General features: G+C 44.2%; 1 protein-coding gene across 1 annotated transcript; it reads right to left on the reverse strand.

Moving 5' to 3' along the window:
* Nucleotides 1-107: 107 nt before the first annotated feature.
* Nucleotides 108-20,692, reverse strand: LOC146173282 (protein arginine N-methyltransferase 3-like). Its single transcript, XM_084585041.1, has 9 exons — nucleotides 20,429-20,692; nucleotides 18,317-18,422; nucleotides 16,580-16,679; nucleotides 14,699-14,998; nucleotides 13,002-13,225; nucleotides 11,269-11,411; nucleotides 8,451-8,585; nucleotides 6,357-6,444; nucleotides 108-4,347 (listed from the first exon to the last, which is right to left on the reverse strand). Exons 1-9 carry the CDS (start codon nucleotides 20,648-20,650, stop codon nucleotides 4,241-4,243), a joined length of 1,425 nt encoding a protein of 474 aa, XP_084441167.1. The 5' UTR covers nucleotides 20,651-20,692; the 3' UTR covers nucleotides 108-4,240.
* Nucleotides 20,693-20,738: the final 46 nt, after the last annotated feature.

Genomic DNA, 20,738 nt, shown 5'->3' on the forward strand with positions numbered 1-20,738 from the left:
AAAGGGTGGCAAATTTTAAGTTGTACAACACTGTAAAAACAAGATTCCCACATGCAATGAGTTATCAAGCACAGCAGCAGAGTGTGTTGTTTAAAAGACATGTCCACTGTAAAATTATAAACAGTTTATTTCAGAATGGTATGTCCATGACTCAGAACGTGCTGCACAGTGTTCCCATCTCCAATAGTAAATGCTATGTCCGGGCTTGCTCCAGATCAGGGATGTGTGAGGAGTAAATCATCAATTTAAAGCAAACTAAAATCTGATATCAGAGTCAAAAGGACAAAAATATATAGCCAGTGAATACCGGAATTCACACATGGAAGTGCTAAGGAATGAATATGCCAGAGGAAGCTGTCTACAGTTCAGAAGCAGCCTACTCCTTTACTTTATCGTGAACCAGTATTGCCAATGCAAAACCTTGCAAAGATGCTTTAGAAGTGTAGGATGCTGCCCTTCTTTGCAGTCCCTGACCAAACTTCACGTTAAACACGTCCTCCACTATATTTCTCACGGAATGCTTAGTACACTTCATTAACTGGCTCACAAACATAATATGTGGCAAAACAAGAACACGTTCACGTCTAACGACACATGCTGCACTCAGCTGACATTGTGAATACATCCAGCGACACCAGCTGCTTCATCACCTTTACTGAGGAGGACGGGGAAAGATGGTATGCAGTAACACTGTTAATTCGGCCTTCTCCAGACTGAAAAAAAATGTTAAAGCTAACCAAAAATTCACGTTAGTGAATGGCCCCAAAACATCTACCGCAAAGTGTTTGTATCTCAGTAATTTTACCTAATGATGGCCGTCTGTTTTTAAGATAAAATTCTGTTTAGTCAATTGCTTTGCTTTGAGCATGCTGTCTGAACATAGAAGAAATTCGTCAAAATCGTACAGGCCCACCCCTACCCTTTCCGTAATATAACATAGTAGCAGTGGTGCCTCTTTACAGACTTTCCCAATACATTATGAGGATTTGCGGATGCTGCACAGCAAGGAAAGTGAAGAGCATGGGAGTGAAGCATAGTTTGAACATACTGGAAAAAGAACATAGACGCAAGCGAGGGCAACATGCGCAGGTGTTAGAACAGCATGACACCGTCCTCCCAAAATAAAATTCTGCATACAAAATGGCGCAACTGGCTGATGTGTGCTCCCAATCGCAGCCGGGAGTAGCATGAACTCAAGGTAAGTGAAATGCGACTGAGCTAATTTCAACAATGGCCGATTTTTAACTGTCATCGAGCCCGCCGCGGGCACCATTGCTCCATGCAAGTCATGCTCAGGGAGGCTTATTTAAATGATCATTTAACTAGGAACATCGTACGGTGGCAAAACCCCACCATCCAAATTAACTGTTGCAAGCCAGCCCATGTCCAAATTAATGGGCATCCAGTGCCATGACTTACATAATCGTCACCCAGACCCACGCTCCTAATTCAAGTTATCCAAACTTCCATGTTAACTGAAGTTGTATTAATAGATTTTACAGTGCTGAAGGAGCTCCAGTACAGAACCTGCATGTGCTTAGTACTAGTCCCCATGCCACGCTATGCTACCACATCATATTCAGCAAATCGTGTACAGATTTAGAAAGACTTCGATGTCCCATACAACGGATTTTTGCTTGCCGAGAATGCATTGTCATAGGAAATTTGTTTGCTCTTAATGCAGCTTTTACATGATGCTGCTATGCAGATGTAGAAGAAAGAAAAAATAAGAGAAATGCACAATGATGAACAGGCAGTAGTATGCATAGCAATGCACAATACATTTAACAACAGCTTCTTGTTACAATGTAAACATCAGCTATTAACACATGAAATCAGGTATTAACACTTGCAGTGCATGCTTTTGGGCAGCGCTTAGTATGGCACAGATCACCGCAGCGTTTGTTGCGGCAGCTACAGGAGCAACCAAGTTGTGGGTAAACCAGATTAGAAACCAACACGCAAGACAAGCATCAGGTAGAGTTCTGCCCAGGTGGATGGCATATTTCAACTACAGTTTCACGAGACGAAATTGCATGGAAGAGGAGAAGAGCAAATAGCACCATTTGTGGCACGCATTAACACCCTGTAGCACGGGAACAGCCTCCCATATCTGGAACTCAAATAACATAGACCTCCATGGCCATGTTTGCACGCCCAGGTACCTAATCCTACAGCTTGACCTGAATGAATTAGACTGTGCAATGTAATGTTCCAAAGAGACACGTGGGCTATGAAGAACGACATAGTGAAGGGCTCCAGATAAATGCCTACCAACTTGGGGTTCATTAATGTGAACTGACATCGCATAGCACACTGGCCTATTTGCATCTTTCTCGCCTCCATCGAAACACATATATTATGGTGAGGCTACCAGAAAAATACATAAATTAATGTGCCTCTGCACAGCCACCAAGGAAAGGACATAGTCTGTGACCACGTGATAAGCAGCCAAAAAAAAAAGGCAGCAAGACAAAGCTGGGGTAGCCCGTGCCAAACCACAATATACAACTCAATACAGTCGAACCCGGATATATCGAACCCGGATAATTCGAATTTTGTTTATATCGAGCTCACGGAATATCCCCTTGAAAATCCCATGTAAAAGTATAGGAAAGCTGCATCGTATATCGAACTGCAATTTCACCGGTCGTTCGATATATCGAACTCCGCACCATGCACTGGAAGGTGCGCCTTCCCGAAAGACGATCGCATCATAGTTGGCTGATCATGCTTTCAAGCCACGCGCGGAAGAAACGAGAGAAAACAGTTCTACGACGGCTGGTCTAGGGCAGCGTAAACGCCCTTTCCCCAAAGGCGCGAGCATCTGCGGTGATCATCTGCCATGCGCCAGCACGTGACGTTAGCAAGGCATGTGCATGAAAGAACAAGAGGGAACCAGTTTGGCAACGGCCAGTACGGAGCAGACGTAGCCTTGGTGTTCGGGAGAGGGAAAACAATGCGATAAAGCCAAGCGCAAGGGTATGCCAATTTCCCTCTTCCCTTCATCTCTCTTTCCCGGTCGTCATTAGCAGCAGCACGCACTACGCATGAGCCCACAAGCCAGCTCAGCCCATGGCAGACAGAATGTCGGACGCTTTCTTGAGTGTGTGTTGTGAACCCTCTGTGCACGGCGAGTGATGTGCGATGCATGTCTTGTGTAGTCATGCTGAACGTGCCACTTGGCGTTAGCTATGGTGGCTGCGGACGTGAAGAAGCGGCAAATTCCTATTTTTTTTTTTTTTTTTTTGCAAGAGTCGTTCATTTTTGTCGTCGTGCTGAACGTGCGGCGTAGCGTAAGATATGGTGGCTGCAGACATTAAGAAGCAGCAGATTTTTTTTTTTTTTTCGTGAATCGTCCATCCTTGCATCTGTGAATCAACGAAAGCATGCGGTCAGCTGCGATCATGACACTGGCTTTCAGCATTGTTCGCTTCAAATGGCATTTGCAGCTACCATGCTTTCCAATGATTTTATGGCAGTGGACTACGCGCGCCCCAAGCGCGGCATGATAAATCGAACCAGGCCTGAGCAATCAAGCCATCATGGGCACTCTGCCAAGTTCGCTCCCCACCGCTGAAGGAACTAACAAAACTATAAGTCAAAAGATAAACACGCTGTGACGTTATCGCTGCGCAGCATCTTGGCGCGCTACCAATAAATGAGCTGTGGATGCGACGGCCGAAATGGAGGAACGTACCACCGACTAAAGTTTCTTTCTTTCTTTTTTTTTTTTTTTTTTCAAATTCTCGGCAGCAAAAGTGGAGGGTGGGTTCATTATGCAAGTGGGTTAATTACGCGACAAATACGGCATCATTTTTCATGATTGCAAGCGGCATCTCAAGCTGATTTTTGCATATCAAATTATCGATATATCGAACTATTTCACGATCCCCTTTGAGTTCGATATATTCAAGTTCAACTGTATTACTCTATTTTCAAATTCCAACTTTCGCAGAACTCCTAGTCTTACTGTGCAAACATTTCAGTGCCTCAGTAACAACCTTAGTAACAACAGTTCCCGGCATAAAAGTGCACATTGTATGTCTTAAACCAGTACAGATAGCAAATGTGAGTGCAAGAAGAGTAGAAATAAAACAAGCACTTTTCCTTCCCTTGCCTTTGCTTTCTATAGTGTCAACTTCCAGATGCAAAACCAATAAGCATAAGCTTCTGTTCCAGTGGACAATATATATCACACTTGAAGACAGCACGTTGAGCTGGGACGGTTTCCGCCTCGTTAATGTAGCACGTACTGCTGGCGTCGTGCACCTAGCGTTACGGTGACCAAGAGCTCCCGCCGACCCTGGCGTTGACACTCCAATCTTCCACTCAATTTCGTTGCACCTGCATGAATAGTAACGCCATGACTCAATCAATACTGCACCACTTCTCAGGCCCTACAGTGGGAACAGCCTTCTGGTGCACTGAGAAGATGCGCCCAAATGGGTGCGATGACTAACAGTGGGTACACTGTTCTTTTGCTAAAAAAGAAAAAGCCAAATGCAGACACCTCTGAATGGCAGAAAACAGGGATGTGCCCTCATGCATGAAAACAAACGAAGCATCACTCCTCACCACACTTACTGGAAACTGTTCATGCCATCATTGGCAAAAGCCAAGCATACCTTCTCTCCGTGTTTTATTGTCACTGAGCTGCCTTCCAAGCAAGTAAATTCATACCGACACATTCAATATGCAGTTCTTTTTAAGTCCATGCAATGTCAACAATTTTATTCACAAGTATTAAGTCACTGCTACCATGACAACCTCAGCGTTATTATATAAAAAGAATACATGAGCACTCAGCTCACATGCTAGAATTCAGCGATATGCTGCAAATCATGTGGCCCTCTCACCTCGCTTAAAGACTCACTGAAAAGCTTATAGGATAGACACCCAATACAGCAGAACAACTTTATAGCAAAGTCACTGGCAGAAATCTTTACTATATCAGTGGTTGGCAATGACATGGTCCTGAAGACACATCTAGTAATTAAATACCTACTAAAAGAACACATCTTGTTCCTTAATGAAAAAAGTAAAATACCTTCCATCTCTCTCTTAAAGTCAGTTCGTGACACTCTTTCAGTTATAAGATTTTAGCTTCCATCTTGTGAAAGTACCGAACATGGCTACGAATACAACCGTGTTTGATTTCATGTGAAAACCAAAGCATGAACATGGCATCATCTTTTGCTGTTTGTCTTTTGAAAGGCAATAAATGAGAAATATGCGCTGCAGACAAGCGCTGAAAAACCGCACATACCGTGCCTCCACTTCTTGCCCCCACTGCCTCATGCTTCGTGCTGAGCAATGCTACGATGTTAGGCTGTTCTTCCTTTCCCTATTTCTCGCTGCGCTTTTACCCTCCTTTACTTTCTGAATGGACTGTGCCGCTTTCTTTCCATGTTTGTAGATAACACTTTTTTTTTTTGCTACACACTGCATGCTTTTTCTCAAGGCTCCAAGGCCTATGTAAAGTGGGCTTCTTCTGAGTGCTGCTAAGCATGGTGGTAAAGCTATTTAAAACAAAAACTTATTTTTTTGTTGTTTTTTTAATGCCTCGCGATCCTAGGTGGTGCGTGTGTGGCAATGTCATTTAATGTGAAGTCGTCGCCGCAGCCAGACGCACTTTACTATAACCAATTTTTACCAAAAATGTCTTTACTATAAAAAGGGGGGGGGGGGGGGGGGGAATGTAGTCACCTATGGAAGATGAACTGGGACTTAAGTTTCACTTTACTATATCAGAGTTTACTAATGTGGGGTTGTGCTGCACCTAGCAAGAGATGTACAGCCTTTGCCAAAAATATGTCAGCCACCAAGCGTAGTTTGCACAAACTCTAAATCCACCGAGCATGAGAGGACAGCTCCCATTGTCCGCTATGCTGAGGTTTGGGTGGATATCTAAGGGCCCCATACTGGAGCTGCCCTAACAGATGTGGTGCTGCAAGCACGCCCATTGGGCCCTTGCATGTTTTGACAAAAGGCTGCAACATCTGGACTGCAATGCTTTTCCACTGTGCCACTATAAATGTCATCTACTATTAAAGGCTCATTAATTCAAACTTCATTTATTCTGATAACTGGTCTATTGAAACAAGCATCCATTCATGCTCCAATGAAAGACTCCTTCCTGATCGCAATGCACTGTCTTTTCTGTTCATTTTTTTTTTAGTTCAAACTTTAATTCAAAGTCACTGGCATCCCAGAGCAGTTTGAATTTATGAGCTTTTACGGGGCAAGTGTCTTTAAAGAACTGGCCTTAATCATCACTTTTCACTGTGACAAACGCACTGTACTGCTGTTGTCACTGTCGTCGTGGCAACAACATCCCAGAGACGAACTCTCACCTTCAGCCAGCACCAGCGGCTCCTCCAGCAAAAACACTGTCTGCTTCCAGTGTGTTGGCTCTGCATCCACAGCTGTGCTTAGCACAACCTGGGGGGACAAAAAGAAAAGCACTTGTGAGGACCTTTTCTCTGCTGGTGCTTCAGCAACTAGTGCAACCAATTTGCAAGCTATGACAGAAGATGCACACGTCCACTATACCACAAGGTTGCCTGCAGTGCGCGCATTGTAACATGTGAACAAACACTTGCGGGTAAGTCCCACCGATGCTACAGACTCTGCACACCTTTGCCACATATCTGATGTGGCTCCTCTAAGCTAATGCACCAAGGGCAAAATGGCATTGCTAGCACCTTCTTTTTGTCTGTCACCTTTCTCTATATTCATTCTTCCTATTCCTACTCCCTTCACCTGTCCACATCAAACTAAGGATAGAGAAAGAAGGAATGAGAATATGGGACGAACGCTGCATTCAAAACCTGGCATATTTTTCAGATGTATCCCAGAGTAGGCTCCCTGAGAGCATAGCCATAACCACTACCATAGCCATAACCACTACCATAGCTATAGCCAACTATGCCAAGCAAGAGGACTAACGCCCATCGAGGTGCATGCTCTGAAAAGCCTCGGGAGACTCGTATGTTGCCATGCCGAACGAGTTTCTTTTGGATTGGATTTCCTTTGTAGCACTGCCGGGTCTAAGAGGTCACGAAACAAATCAGCTGGCCTGACCTTCATAGGAAACTCTCGTTAATTCAGCCTTCAAAGGAATGTACAAAATGTCCTAATTAACCGAAAGTTCAAATTATCGAATGCCGAAAATCTCCCGAAAACCGTTTGCATCATGCATCGCAGTAATTTTATCTGATGAACACCTGCATAACAGCTACGTGCTTTTGAAATGAAACCCAAATGTAAATGATAATTTTTTCTTATTTCTTCAAGCGTTTTCTTTTGTGCACACCATTGAAAACAATGAAGGATTGCTCCAAAAATCGTACAGGTCCCTTTTCACAGTGCGACGAGGTGCAGTGTGCGCGGTAGGATGCTTCACCGCACCCTCTGCGCAGTGAAGCGTTGCGGCGAAGCATGCAGTGCGATGAAACTGAGCACGATAAATACACAGCTTCAGCGTACTAGAGGCAGCATGTGGATGCATACAAGAAAAAAATATGGGTAGGTATTGGAAATAGCACGACACCATCCCGAAACAAAAATAGAAACAGTGGCGCACCAAGCAAAATACAAAACTACGCAATTAGCCAATAAGGGCATCCGATCACTGCCACGGGATGGCCGAAGTAAGGGAACGCTAAACTGAAACTACGCAACAGAGCTTTACTTCAGCAATGGAGAACTTCTGATTATTGCCATGCCTGCCACAATGAGAATGAACTACACATTCATCACTGTTGCATGCAATTCAGGTTCGGGAAGGCCTGCCTCAGTGACCGTGGGCTGCGCGGATCGCACCACGAAGCGAACTCCTGTCCAAATTAAGCGGAGCGTGCCCATTCATTCCCGAATTAATGCGCGTAAGACGCAATGGACTTACATGGGAATTGGCTGGAACCGCGCTCCTAGTTCGAATTATTCGAATTTCTGAATTAACAAGGGTCGCATTCACCAGGTTTTACAGTGCTATGTTGTGCAGAATTTTTTTCCCTCCCCTACTTTCCTGTCCAACTATTATTCAGGTGCCCATTCGAGACAATTCAGCACGTGTGAACGGTGGACACAACGCAACCACTACAGGAACAGCATTTTTCGAGCCAGCACTACCACCTACCTATAGAGCAAAGCCTTCCACATACATGACCGCAAGAGCCCTCCACCACAAGACACCGTATAAGCAGCTGGCATGCAAAATATTTTGAAATAAACGCAGACAGGCATTACCGATTAAGGTTCTAACTGCAAAGTCAAATCGTGAAAGTTAAACAGCAATGTGCAGTAAGAACTGGCGTTACACACTACACAGCAAGCAAACACAAACAAACCAAGTGTCACATTCAAGTGCAAGCAAAAATTAAAGACAAGCAGCATCCTCTCACTGCTCCTCTGCAAGCTTATAAAAAATTATGATCACTACTCACAGGCACAGGCAGTTCAAAAGTGCAGTCGAAGTAGCCAGCCAGGGCGGTAACTTGCTGAGTTCCCGGCAGGAGCTCCAGCTCAAAGTCCTTCGCAAAGTCGCTATCCTCCATACTGCAGGTGTTTAAATCCAAATTCTGCAGAAATAAATTCGTTTGGTTTGGTTAGTTTGCTTGTTTCGTTTTCCTTGTAGCACAAATGATCTGTGATGAGGCATTACATAAGGAGTCTCACGCAATAGGGAAATCTCGGAAATCTCGAATCTCGGTGTGCCAGGCGGGTAAACGTACCAACCTTTGGCAAACTGATCACGACACTGTCTACATACTCTTACAGAGAAAAAATGAACCATACAGTAAAAGCTCGTTATTCGAACTTCATGGGACCGGGGAAAAGTTCGAATTATCTGATGTTCGAATTATTGAATGGCTCAAAAAAACTGACAACAACCACTTGCATTATGGTAATGTACCCGTTTCGCACCATCACAGTCCCCAACACATTTCTTGGCAGTGTGCCAAGATGCTGGGCAGCGATAACAGAGTGTTTACCTTTTGACATTAGCCCCAGCAGGGGGATAGGGGGAGAAGCGAACTTGGCAGAGTGCCAGCGCTTGTCCTGTTGTGCAAGCCTTCTTTTCAGTACATTCGCTTTATCATGCTACGAGCGACTGGGGCAGGCGCTGTCTACTACCACTGAAATCATTGGAACGCACAATAGCAGCAAACGCCTTTTGAAGCGAACGATGCTAAATGCCGGCGTCATCATCGCGGCTGACCGCGCGCTTCCGTTGATAACTGATGGGTGGAAGAATGGATGGCTGTCGTAAAAAAAAAGTTTAACCCGTAGTGCCCATCTGATATCATAGCCTTTCACGGGGTTTGGCTGGGACCGTGCCAACAGTACTTATCCGTATTTCCAAATTAACAGGGCTGGAACTAATTAGTATTTAGTTGCGAGCTTCGGAGGTTGAACGAAAGAGAGAGCAGGCAGTGGCCGCCGTCCCCTCCCTCCAATGCCGCCCGCCGCCACGCCGGTCATGGCGCCATTTAGGTTTTACCTACTCTTCCATGATTTTACCTGATTTCATCTTCTATCCCAGTTTTGGACGTGTGCAGCCTCTAATTATGCCTCCCTATGGCGTAGGTGTTTCTTTTTTCTTTTTGCCACGTGATGTGTGCCAAGCCGCCCAGACGCAGCAATGCGTAGTTCGAATGATCCGTAGCAGAACCAGCTCGCATTCGAATTAATGGACTTTTCTGTACACAGATCTCTATGGCGCTTGGGCGAACCAAGATGTAGTTCAAACAATCCAAAAATTCGAATTAACGAGCTTTCACTGTGGTTGTTTCTGACCAGAACTAGTGCGAAAAAAAAAAGACGACAGAACAGCAGTGACTAACTAAGCAGGTACGGACGTGCACCAAGCCCAAGCCCTCACTGTGTGAAACCAGCACCAACGTTGAGCCGACATTTTGTTAAGCAAAATGGGCAGCCCTTTGGTCACATCCCGGTTACGTTATGCATAATACAGACAAGAATTTTTATTTGCATTACACAGTGCATGCAACATGGATGGTACTACGCAGATTATTTTTGGACCTCTGCACGTCACCGAATGGTAGCTCACCTTTCAGAAAAAGTCCTTAAGTGACCCAGTCCTATCCGCTTATTGTTATGCTCAGGTCTGACCCCAGCCACATCATGAAAAGTTCATAAGAATTCATGTAAAATCACAAGAAGCTCACAAGAAAAACCATGAAAGCTCATAAGCTCACAAGGATTACAGCACCGGATGCAGCAAGCTTACCACAACAGTGCATCTCACAAGTGTGACGGACGATGGCGCTCTGGCTGTCTGTTTCTCAACTGTCATTAGGCTTATACTGCTTTACCTTGAAGTCACAAAGGATGGTGCTTTGTGACTGATCAACAATGCGTTATAGTAAATGGGCTACTGGATTATGAAACTTCCTTTCTCTTAACTCTACTGTTCATAGTAAAAGAATACAAGATGATTATTTTCGGTTCCGCCTTAGCGACAGCGCTAGCATACACCTGATAAACAAGCGCTGCAGTGGCAACAGCTGCAATAAGCGGCTCTGGGCTAAAAACTCCCAAGAAGCAATCATTTCTGAAATACCTTAGGGCACATTATTATTACGAGAACAACAAATTTTAGCATGCTTTTCTGAGAATGGTGCAAGGAATCTGCTGTATCACTGGTGCGGACGGCTTGATGGCGGCAGTGGCTCTGAAGGTGGATGTGTGGGCAAAAACTAGATTGCGGTTTATTGCAGTCTGTGTTGTTTTCAAAACTAGTATGCTGAGCACACTCATCAGGAGTCAAGCTAGTCTGTGAGCAAGTGCGAACACAGTACAGTTTTCCAGGCAGCTTATCAAAGCCAGCACAGTAGCAGACGACACGGTAACCATGTCGGTCTGTGACGTCACAAAGCATTTCAGCATGACGATAGCTGTCGCCATGCTGAAATCGACGACGACCATCGTCAGGACGAGCATTGGAGTCTCAACTTCCGTCAGTTACTTCGAAATAAAGAATGTATCTAGAGCGCTCAAACTTCAAAAATAAAATAATAAGGTCCAGTATTACCTGATAGACGACAAAACTGCAATATAATGGATTACTATGGCATGACCCCTCTAAATATACCCCTTAGAGAGCCATTCCACACTCGTTCTATCCTAATCCCTCCACACACTTTCTCTAAGCATTCTCATCTCAGCTCCTTCCATCCTGATCCCTTTAAGCACTGCTGTAGTTATATAGATAAAAGAATGTCACCTAGCCACACATACCAAAACAGAAGCGGGCCGTGCTGAGCAGACGCTCGAAGCTGTGACGTCCATCACGTGGGCCTCAGTTAGCACCTCCCGCCGCATACAGCTCATCCGGAAGCCTTCCACATTGTCCCAGAAGCCGACCATCCGCTGGTAGATGCCTTCGAGCAGGAGAAAAAAGGAGTGGCTCAAGTTTCATTCCCATCAAAGGCACGTGTACAGATTTGCAAACAAGGGGCAGGGGGGGGGGGGGGGGGGGGGAGAAGAAAAAAAAGACAAATCATGCAAGACCAGGTCAGACACTCACTGCAGAATAACCACGTGCCTTGATGAAGAATCAGTCGAGATTTTAAATTTCCTGTCTCTCAGAAGAACTGCCACTTTACACACATGCTGCCACAACAGGAAGTGCAGACTTGTTAAGTTACTGTGGCATGTTTACATTCACATATGCACCTTCCAAAGCATGTGCAAAATGAGTTGGCACATGCTACAACGTGCTTACACCCCACAATGGATTAACTCTCCACAGAGTGCATGTCTGATACGGAACAACTATACTCTCAATTCCAGTCGGTGACTTCCGCTGATCTACCGCAAAGAAAGACAAGCTGGAGCTCAGCAGGGGAAAAAAATACAGCCAAGAAGAAAAGATCCAGTAGGGAATGGGAAGGGGGGGGGATAAAAATAAATGTGTGTACATGTGTTTATGCACATGAATCCACAAACACATGGGTGCTCATAGCGGTGTGTACATAAATTCAACAGAGTTAAGTTGATATAGCTTGTTCGGTAAAAAGCCTGTAGTTGGGTTCATCTAGACGCAATGTCGTCAGGTAAAGCAGGTGGTGAGTCAAGTTAACTAGCCTGAAGCACTTTGTGAACTGCATGTAAATTTGGGTTTGGTTAGCTGGAGAGCAAAGGAGAGATCAAAGCCTGTTGGTACCTCCAAAACAGTGGCAGTGCAGTGCACTGCGATCTAGAACATCGCCCTTTCATGCATGTACTGCACTGTTCTACATTCAGTGTCACTGGAGTCATTTCAGTCTCAGTTAGATAAGACCATCACGTTCATGTACACGTGCAGTCGAGTAGGGTTAACCTTTCTCAGCCTGACACCATACTATACTCGCTTCTACCACATTCATGTAAATAGACTAATATATTACAGCATGCCCCCTCAAGTCCTCACTTTTACCTCTTTTTCAGTCACTAATACTTTTAGGGCTCACAATATTTTATATACTATTCAGGCTCCAGCCATTAAAGAGGATGCCCCAGATATAAAGTTGTCTCAAAATGTTGCGTCCTAAAGCGGATGACACTAATTTGTGGAACCTTAGAGACAAAAAACACCATATTGCACTGCTCTGCCCTGCAAAAGCATGCACTGTTTTTCACTCACGCATGGCATTTAGGACGGAAACGCTGAGCTACCTTAGAAATAAGAACAGATTTGAAAAGAGCAGATTGAGCTCTATTAATTTATTAAAACACATATTTATTGAAAGCCCTGGGTCATGCACTTTTGCTTCTGACCCACCTCAACCACCTCACGGTGGTTGAGGTGGGTGCTCTATAAGTGGCGCAATTTTCGACCACATAGTTTCAATATTAAAAAAGAACAAAGTTTCCGAGGTGCACAATCCCTTCATACCAACAAACCTATTCCAGTTTGTTGGGTGACCCACAAACTCACTCCGAATCAAACGGCAGGGCTACTGCTGAGATTCACACAGAGCTCGACTCACCCATGTCCCCTAGGGCCACCAGGAAGAGCTGACACCGGCTGGGCAGCATGAGCCCGCCCGGTCGCAGCAGCCGATCCCTCGCCCTTAGGACGCTGTCAAGCATGCCCTCGAAGAGCAGGAAGTAGCCCATCCACTCAGATACGAGCACGTCCACCCGCTCGGGGATTTCCAGCTCTTCTGCACAGCCATGCACCAGCGTCACCTGCTCTGACAGCCCATTCTCCCTGAAATCCCAACGGCACTCCCTCAAGACCCGCTCTTCTTTGCACCAGAGAGAGCTGTGTGGTGCTGCAAACTGGCTCAAGGTACCTACACATTTTTCTAAGCACGACATCTCAGAGCAAATTTTGGGGAAGCTTAAGTTCCACCTTTCAAAGTAGTATAATGCAACAGTGTTATTGTCTCCAAACTATGGCTTGATTTGCAGATCATCCTCACTCGCGTACTCGCATTTTGTTACTCGCTTCATCATGGATCCCTTAAAATCACATCTCCATTATTTCGTACATACTCATTACCATACAGTCATGAGCAAACACATTATGCAAAAAAACTACTGTACAGACATGCCTGTGTGGTCTACAGGTACTGCACCGGACTCTGGATTCAAAGGTCCCAGGTCCGATTCCCGTCTCAACCTTTTTAAATTTTCTTCTTGGTGCAATTCATCTACTTTTCGATTTCGCTTCTTACATCTTATGTTAAAACTTTTCGACTGATCCAGGTTTTCTCCGCATGCTGGCAGGTACTCCCTTAACACTGCCGCTTTAAAACTCCGTGAGTGACCTTGCTAGCCTTCAGGAGAATCTCCCGGGCGTCATCACTGATCAGCGTAAACCCAACTACGTTCACTAATGGACATCCCTGGTGCCACCAATTAAACCCTGTCATTATCTCAGCAAACCTCCTGACCTTATGCCCTTTTCTAACTCTCTGTTACCTTTCTGTTGTGTCCAGAATCGATACCGTGCCGCCCCAAGGAACCACCAGTCCCCAACTCCCCACATGACAGCCCAAACCCATTTCTTCCTTTTACAGTTTTTTAGGCTATAAATGCGTCTTTTGCTTCCAGACAAACATCAACACAGCCAAAAGTGTCATAAAATATATTTTTACTGAAAGCAGTAATTGTGTGAAGCTGCTCTTGTCGTCGATTCACAAAAAATATGCATTAGCACTGCTTATGCCTCAGGGGGGACTGTATATTTCACCTAACCCAGGCATCTCTAGCTACCCCTGTTAGCTGATTTGGCAGGGCTGCAGCGCCAATAATATAGTGGTGTAAAGTTATGCCAGGACTAATGTTTCTACGACTACAATGATTTCACAAAAATGCACAATCATTTCTTTTACTGTACAACTTCACTTGAGTCAGCGTTAACTGCGGCCCTTTCCTTGCAGACTGAAGGCATTATAATAGGTGAAGCAGGAAGTAACAAGTAGACTGAGCTGATCAGCAACTAAAAGCAGGAATGCGGTCAGATCAAGGTATTTCATAGCCACATGAATGTCCTCTAGGGTATACTGACTAACTCATACTCACCCGAAATGTGCTCCGCACTAACCTTTTATGAGCTTCAAAAGTTGTGGGAAATGTTCCATAACATATACATTAAAAAAGTTTACTGATTCTTCTAAGTGCACCAGACACAGTTTAGTCAATGTCCACAACCTGCACAGAATGCAGCGCGTCTCACCTGACAATGTCCATCGCGTTGTAGACTATGTCCGAGCGGTCAACGCCTATGACTCCTTTGGCGCCTGCCCGTGCGCACAGCATGGACAAGATGCCCGTACCGCAGCCAAGGTCAAGTACAGTTCGGCCGCGAATGCATGCTTCCGCATTCAGCTCGATGGCTGTGCGGTATGACTGCATGCGGGGCCGATCTGACAACATCTCCAAGTGGATGCTGTGGTGGCCGTACGACTGGAAGTATGGTTCATCACGCTCTACTTCATCCTGCTCACTGGGCTGTAGCCAGCTTTCTGCTGCTTTCCTGTGCAGAGTTTCAAGTATATGATCTGTTAATGTGATGCTTTATTTTAAATTCTTTTTAATAAAGTGTCACCGCACTAAAACATGTCTGACAGTAGAAACAAAAACAAAAAAAACACAGAACCCATAAAACGAATCACAGCTGCAATGACTATCAAATGACTTTTTTTTAATCTGCCAGCCACAAATAGACAAACTAAAAAAGCTGAAGCTAAAAGATACCTAACTATATATAAATTCCATCACAATTCGATCATGTTCAGCTGGGCGTATCACAAAGCAAGTCATAAAGTCAAAAAGCCATTTCTTTTTCAAGGAGGCTGGCAGATGGTACACTTACATAATCCAGGCCTTGCTTATGACTAATCAGTACATAAGAGGTTTCTCTGACTCGCTGGATTCTGTATTTTGTGCTGTCAAAGACAGGCATGCAATATTTACAAAGGCAAGCTTTGCAATGAAAGAATCAGTTGATAGTCAACGCAGCATGTCATAGGTCCTATGCTTGCCGCTGTTTATTTTTAAGGAATTCGAATCGTTTGCCCAACTCCACTCATACTCATACTCTTGCTCATCTACTCATCTTGACATCTCACTGGCCTTATTCATAGGAGCATTAGATGTTATCCGAGAAGAATACTTAGCAGTCAGCAAGAATTTTAAACAAATACAGAAAAAAATACTGACAGAAATACATAGTAGACAGAATCATGCTATAAATTACCATTAGCAAGGCAGCAATCATTTTGTTTCGGAAAAATGTTGAAGTTAGACGCAGCTTGTAGCAGTATTTTCAGCATTAGTGAAATGCAAAACGAAAAAAAAAAAAAAGGAACTAATGCTTACTATGTTCAGTGTACCCCAAAAAGAGTCTAGACAATCAAGCAACTGGAGAGAGCAATTGAGCAAGTAACATCTCAGACCTCTCCAATCACGAGTACAGTAGAAATGCAACTGGAAAGACTTCAATGCCTTCCATTACTGGCACCATTAATTAAATAGCTCGTACGATTACACAGCAGCACGAGCCTTTGATGCTTATGCAAACAACATGAGATGCGGAACATGAAATGAAAGAAGCGATTAACTAATGGAAGGCTTTCCAAGCTATATTAGTATTAAGCAAAAAAGTGTTGGCACTACTTATGAAGTTCTTCACTAATGTTCTCCCAAAGCCCTTGCAGAAAGCTAAACGCCACCATTGACCTGCTGGTGCTACCACTCTGAAGTGGGTGTTGGCCAAGGTGCCGGAAACAGCCCACAGTGCAAGCGCAAAAAGACTTGCTGTGTAATGAAGCATGTAATCAAGTCAAGGAGCAAAGTTAGGAAGCATGCAGCTGATTTCAAAAAGCGGACACACCATTCTTCTTTCCCTTCACCCCAAAGTAAGCCCCCCCCCCCTTCCACTATCCTTTTTATTTGGCGTATTCTTTTGCACCCCCCCCCCTCCCATTCCTTCTATCTTGGCCATATTCTTTTGTAGCAAGTACCACTTAGCACCCCCTTGTTTGATATGAAAGTGATAAACGACATTTGGTAAATTGCAAGAAATATACAACAGTGCAACAGTGTGTCTATATACCTCATGCATTCTATGGTCTGTTCTGCTTGGGACAACCGGTCACGCAGCTGACTGAGCCCGTCGTCAGGTTTGGAACCACCACTGGAGAGCTCTTCCACATCTGCATCAACAAGAATGTATTACTCACACACCAGTAAAATACTTAGGAAGCAAAATGTACCAAAATAGTGAACAAACATGCTTGCTTGACTTGGAGAATAACGAACAGAAAAGTGAAGAAACAACACACAAGAACATAGTACATGCCCTTTACGGTTGTTGCAACAAAGAATGCTGCACAAGGACGAGTTCTTGTGAAGAACGTACAGTGCTATAAAGGATGGCAGCTCCTAAAATTCAAAATGCTATAACGGCGTAGTGGTAGACAGCGCTGTCCAGCAAGGGCCTGGAAGAACGGTGAAAGTTGATTGACCAGGTCAAGATCGCCGTGGCAGCCACACAGGCCCTGGACTTGTGGCTCTGCCTGCCCATGACCAAATCTTTTCTTTCTTGCACAAATCCTTCATAGCCACAATAAAAATGTAGATATTGTGCACTACACTGTCCTCGCCACATAAAGCCTGTGTGTTACAGCTACTAGGATGCTTGAGAATGCATTTTCCCCAAAACAAACGAAGAGACACATAACAGGCATGCATGTACAGCCTCCATCAACGTTTATGGACTGGAAGGTGTGCATCCTAGGCTTAGAATGAAGCACCGTGTAGCCCCTCAAGTTTCATGTCTTCTGAAGGTGAAGAAGCAACACATTGTCACTTTTCACGACCGCTAATTGCCTAAATATGCGCTGGAAGTGTTCCTATAGACTGTTTAAAGAGGCCCCAAGGATGAATGCTAATCCTTTATGCTGTACCACCATTCACTTTGAAACGAAGAACATTAAGCTCTGTCTTAAAGCCACAGGTCTGAACCGAGTGGTGCCAAAATGCCTAACCAAATTTTTTAGCAGTAACACATCCTTATCTGCATACAGCTAACATGGCTAGAAAAGCTCGCAGAATCGATTCGTTTTAAGAATAAAAAGTGGATGGCGCTTTCCTCAGAGCAATGAATGCATCATAATCAGCAAAAGCAGCTGTCTAGACTAATAACAAAAGCAGAAAAATGCAGGCTTGGAAAAGCATTATAAACAGTGTTATGAACGGCCTCTCAAAATTAGTCTAAATGCTTTAAACCAGAACTCTCCGCCATTAGCATTTTGGTAAATAGTGAAACTAAATTACTCATAACCTACTTCACGTCTTCAAATTAGAAACATTTCCCTTTACAAGCACTGAAAATCACTGGCCCACTAGCAAAATTTCTAAAGGGGTAAGGATCGATATGACATCTCCATTCCATTTAGTTCACAAAGCAAAACATAGAGAACACAGAAGTCAAAAAATGAAACGACACAAGCATTGAATCCATTGTTTATAGCTAAAACTAAAAAGAAAAAAGAGAAGTATTAATCATAACACAATGACATAACCAAACACAAGAGGAGTACAGCAAGCACTATGAAACAAATGCAGCAAAAAATGTGACACCTTCTTTCAGGTGTGTAATTTTTTTGTTTCACTTTTTGCATACAGCACAGATGGAAGGAAATATCACATTTTAGGTTTCTAAAACAAATAGTTCCAAATATTATTTCTCTCGTTTGCATTTGTCACATTTTCATGAACTATTCAGAAAACCATCCTCCCTTTGTCGGAGTGACCATCTAGGCCGCTCCTTAAACAGAAAGTGGCCCACCGTATGTCAGGAGCAAGTCATCTGGGACAACAGGCACAAGGTACAGGTCGTCCTCCCAAGGAATAGAGCTTGAATCAGCTTTCCGTACCTCTTCTGGGCTCACTTTCTGCAAAATTTCAACAGAAACACGTATCAGACTGTAATGAAACTTTCTACGAGTGTTGCAGAATGACATTGACAAACCAGTGCAGAAGCACAGGAAGTTGGTCGCTGAACTTAAAAAAAAGCGGAACTAAATCAAAACAAAATTAATATACAGGGTCAAGACAGCAAGTTCAACAGACTTATTGCTTTCAACAAAAAAATAAATAAATTGGGGGTTCCTAGCTTAGTAGCTGCCAGGATAATGAGCTGTCATTGTTTGCATTCTACCCAGTCTCAGAATCTGTTTGCAGCACTTGCGAAAGGCAAGGGCGACCTGACTCAATCCTGGTCCCTCTTGCCTATGCGTATTATAATGGACATATGTGCTCCTACTGCTGCCCCCCACTCCCCCCCACAATTAAGGAGGCGCGAGGCACGTAAGAGCATAATTGCCTCCTATAGTGCACACAAACCTGATTGCGGCAGATCGCCCCTGCCTTTCTCAATGCTGCAAACAGCTTCTGAGATAAAGTATAGGGGTGCTGGCTTGTATATCCGTATCCTCAGGATGTCACTTAGTAACACGTCTGCATAATCACAGCAATCAAAAAGAATGATAGAAAGACAAGGAACCACAGTGCTTTATGGAGTGTTATCTGTCTGTCCTCCATTTTTTGTGCTGTGATCATATCGACATTTGTACCCACCTCAGTGCCCATTTACTAAGTCTAAGTGACGAAACCAGACGTGCAGTTTCTATCAGAGACGAAACTGCTTAAAGAAAGGTGCGCTCTATAATACCTTCTCTGCCATGTGCGACAAGCTTACATGATGAGCAGCGACGGCTGAAATTTAAAACCATGTGGCAGCTGATGTGGGAATGTAGGTTTATGCCTGGCCCCATCACATGGCACTTTCAATCTTCATTGGTTCAATACTCATCGAACTCAATGCAGGTCGGGAGGTCATTATGCAGCAACTTTCAAGCGCAATCATGCCCAATCCTAATCGGCTAAGTTGCGATTCCCAAATACACTTGAGGTTTTCAAGCACAATCTAAAAGCGTGTATTACCCTATCCCTTTTGATCCTAATTGAACTCAACCTGCATTGAGGATTTCAAGCACAACTGACGTATCTGATACTGCACGGGTATTTCCAAAGATCACTGATTAAGTGTTCCTCCCTTTCTGTCACTGTGACAGTTGCGACTCACGAAACCTTTTTCCTTCGCCTATATAATTTCGCCAGCCATGCGAGTAGATGCAGATGAAACGGTCGCAGCAGTAACTGACAAAGTTGGAGATTCCTTCTTTGTGTGCACTGAGTAAAGCAAAGTGCTGATATTATGCTTAAATAATTATTCTTTATATGAAAGCATGGTGCATTGAAATTGTTCTGTCAAGCGTTTGAGTCAGTTTATCCAATAACCTTTTGAGTTTTTATTTTATTAATTTCACATCTTTTTTGAAAAGCTCAGTAAGGATGATGGTGTAACAGCCGCTTTGGACTGTGCTTCAAAACCTCAAGTTAACCTGGGGAATCGCAAGTGAGCCAAGCAGGATATGTGGCTCGATCGTGCGATCTGCAATGAGTTCGATGAGCACTGACCCAATGGATCCAAAGATCAATTGATTTAAATGCATGATAGGACATTTTTTGTGCACTTTGCCTGCCTATACAAAAAAAAAATGTTATTTGTCAATAAACTCAGCACCCTGCTTACATACAAAGAAGGCACTGCCAAGGTTCGTCAGCTAACGCTGCGACTTACAGCTGTGTCTTCTCACAATGCTGACGAAGGTATGTCGGAAAAGAAGAAGGAGGTTCGATGAATCGCAGCTTACACAATGACGCAAACTGAGGACCAATTCTCAATGATCACTGAAAAAGTTTTGTGCAGCAGGTTCGCGATCGAAATCCTCGATGCAAATCCAGTTCAAGCAGGACCAAAGTGCCAATTTGGTGACAGGATTATCAACTCTCCGTTAGCGAACACGCATAGAAGTGAGGCTCATAATTCACGCACATTTCGTCGTATGTAGTTGACCATCTTGATGTATCCGAAACAGTCCAATCGGAAGCGCTCGACCATCGCCTTGATGCAGAACGCGTGGTCCTGCGCGCAGTGCTCGTACACCAACTCGGGAGAGGGACGCACTTCGCCGCAAAAGAGGCACGCGCTGTCCGCGAGCTCAACTTCCAGTTCCTCGGCGCTATCCCAAGCAGCGTCATTTTCATCGTCGGACATCGCGCAAGTTGAACCGAACCCACGTGCGTGAAGCGTATCCAACCGGCGGTATGCCGGCGGGCGCTTATGACAAAATTAAACAAAATAA

The sequence above is a fragment of the Amblyomma maculatum genome, chromosome 11, assembly GCF_055883805.1.
Source record: "Amblyomma maculatum isolate TAMU_Amacu chromosome 11, ASM5588380v1, whole genome shotgun sequence".
NCBI lineage: Eukaryota > Metazoa > Arthropoda > Arachnida > Ixodida > Ixodidae > Amblyomma > Amblyomma maculatum.

Excerpts from the sequence above, each read along its gene's own strand:
- LOC146173282 (XM_084585041.1), bottom strand. The coding sequence starts at position 20,650 with ATGTCCGACGATGAAAATGACGCTGCTTGGGATAGCGCCGAGGAACTG. Across the intron at positions 11,412-13,001 it reads GGTGGCCCTAGGGGACATGG|GCATCTACCAGCGGATGGTC; the intron begins GTGAGTCGAGCT and ends TCCTGCTCGAAG. Across the intron at positions 4,348-6,356 it reads GCCGCTGGTGCTGGCTGAAG|GTGCAACGAAATTGAGTGGA; the intron begins GTGAGAGTTCGT and ends CTATTCATGCAG.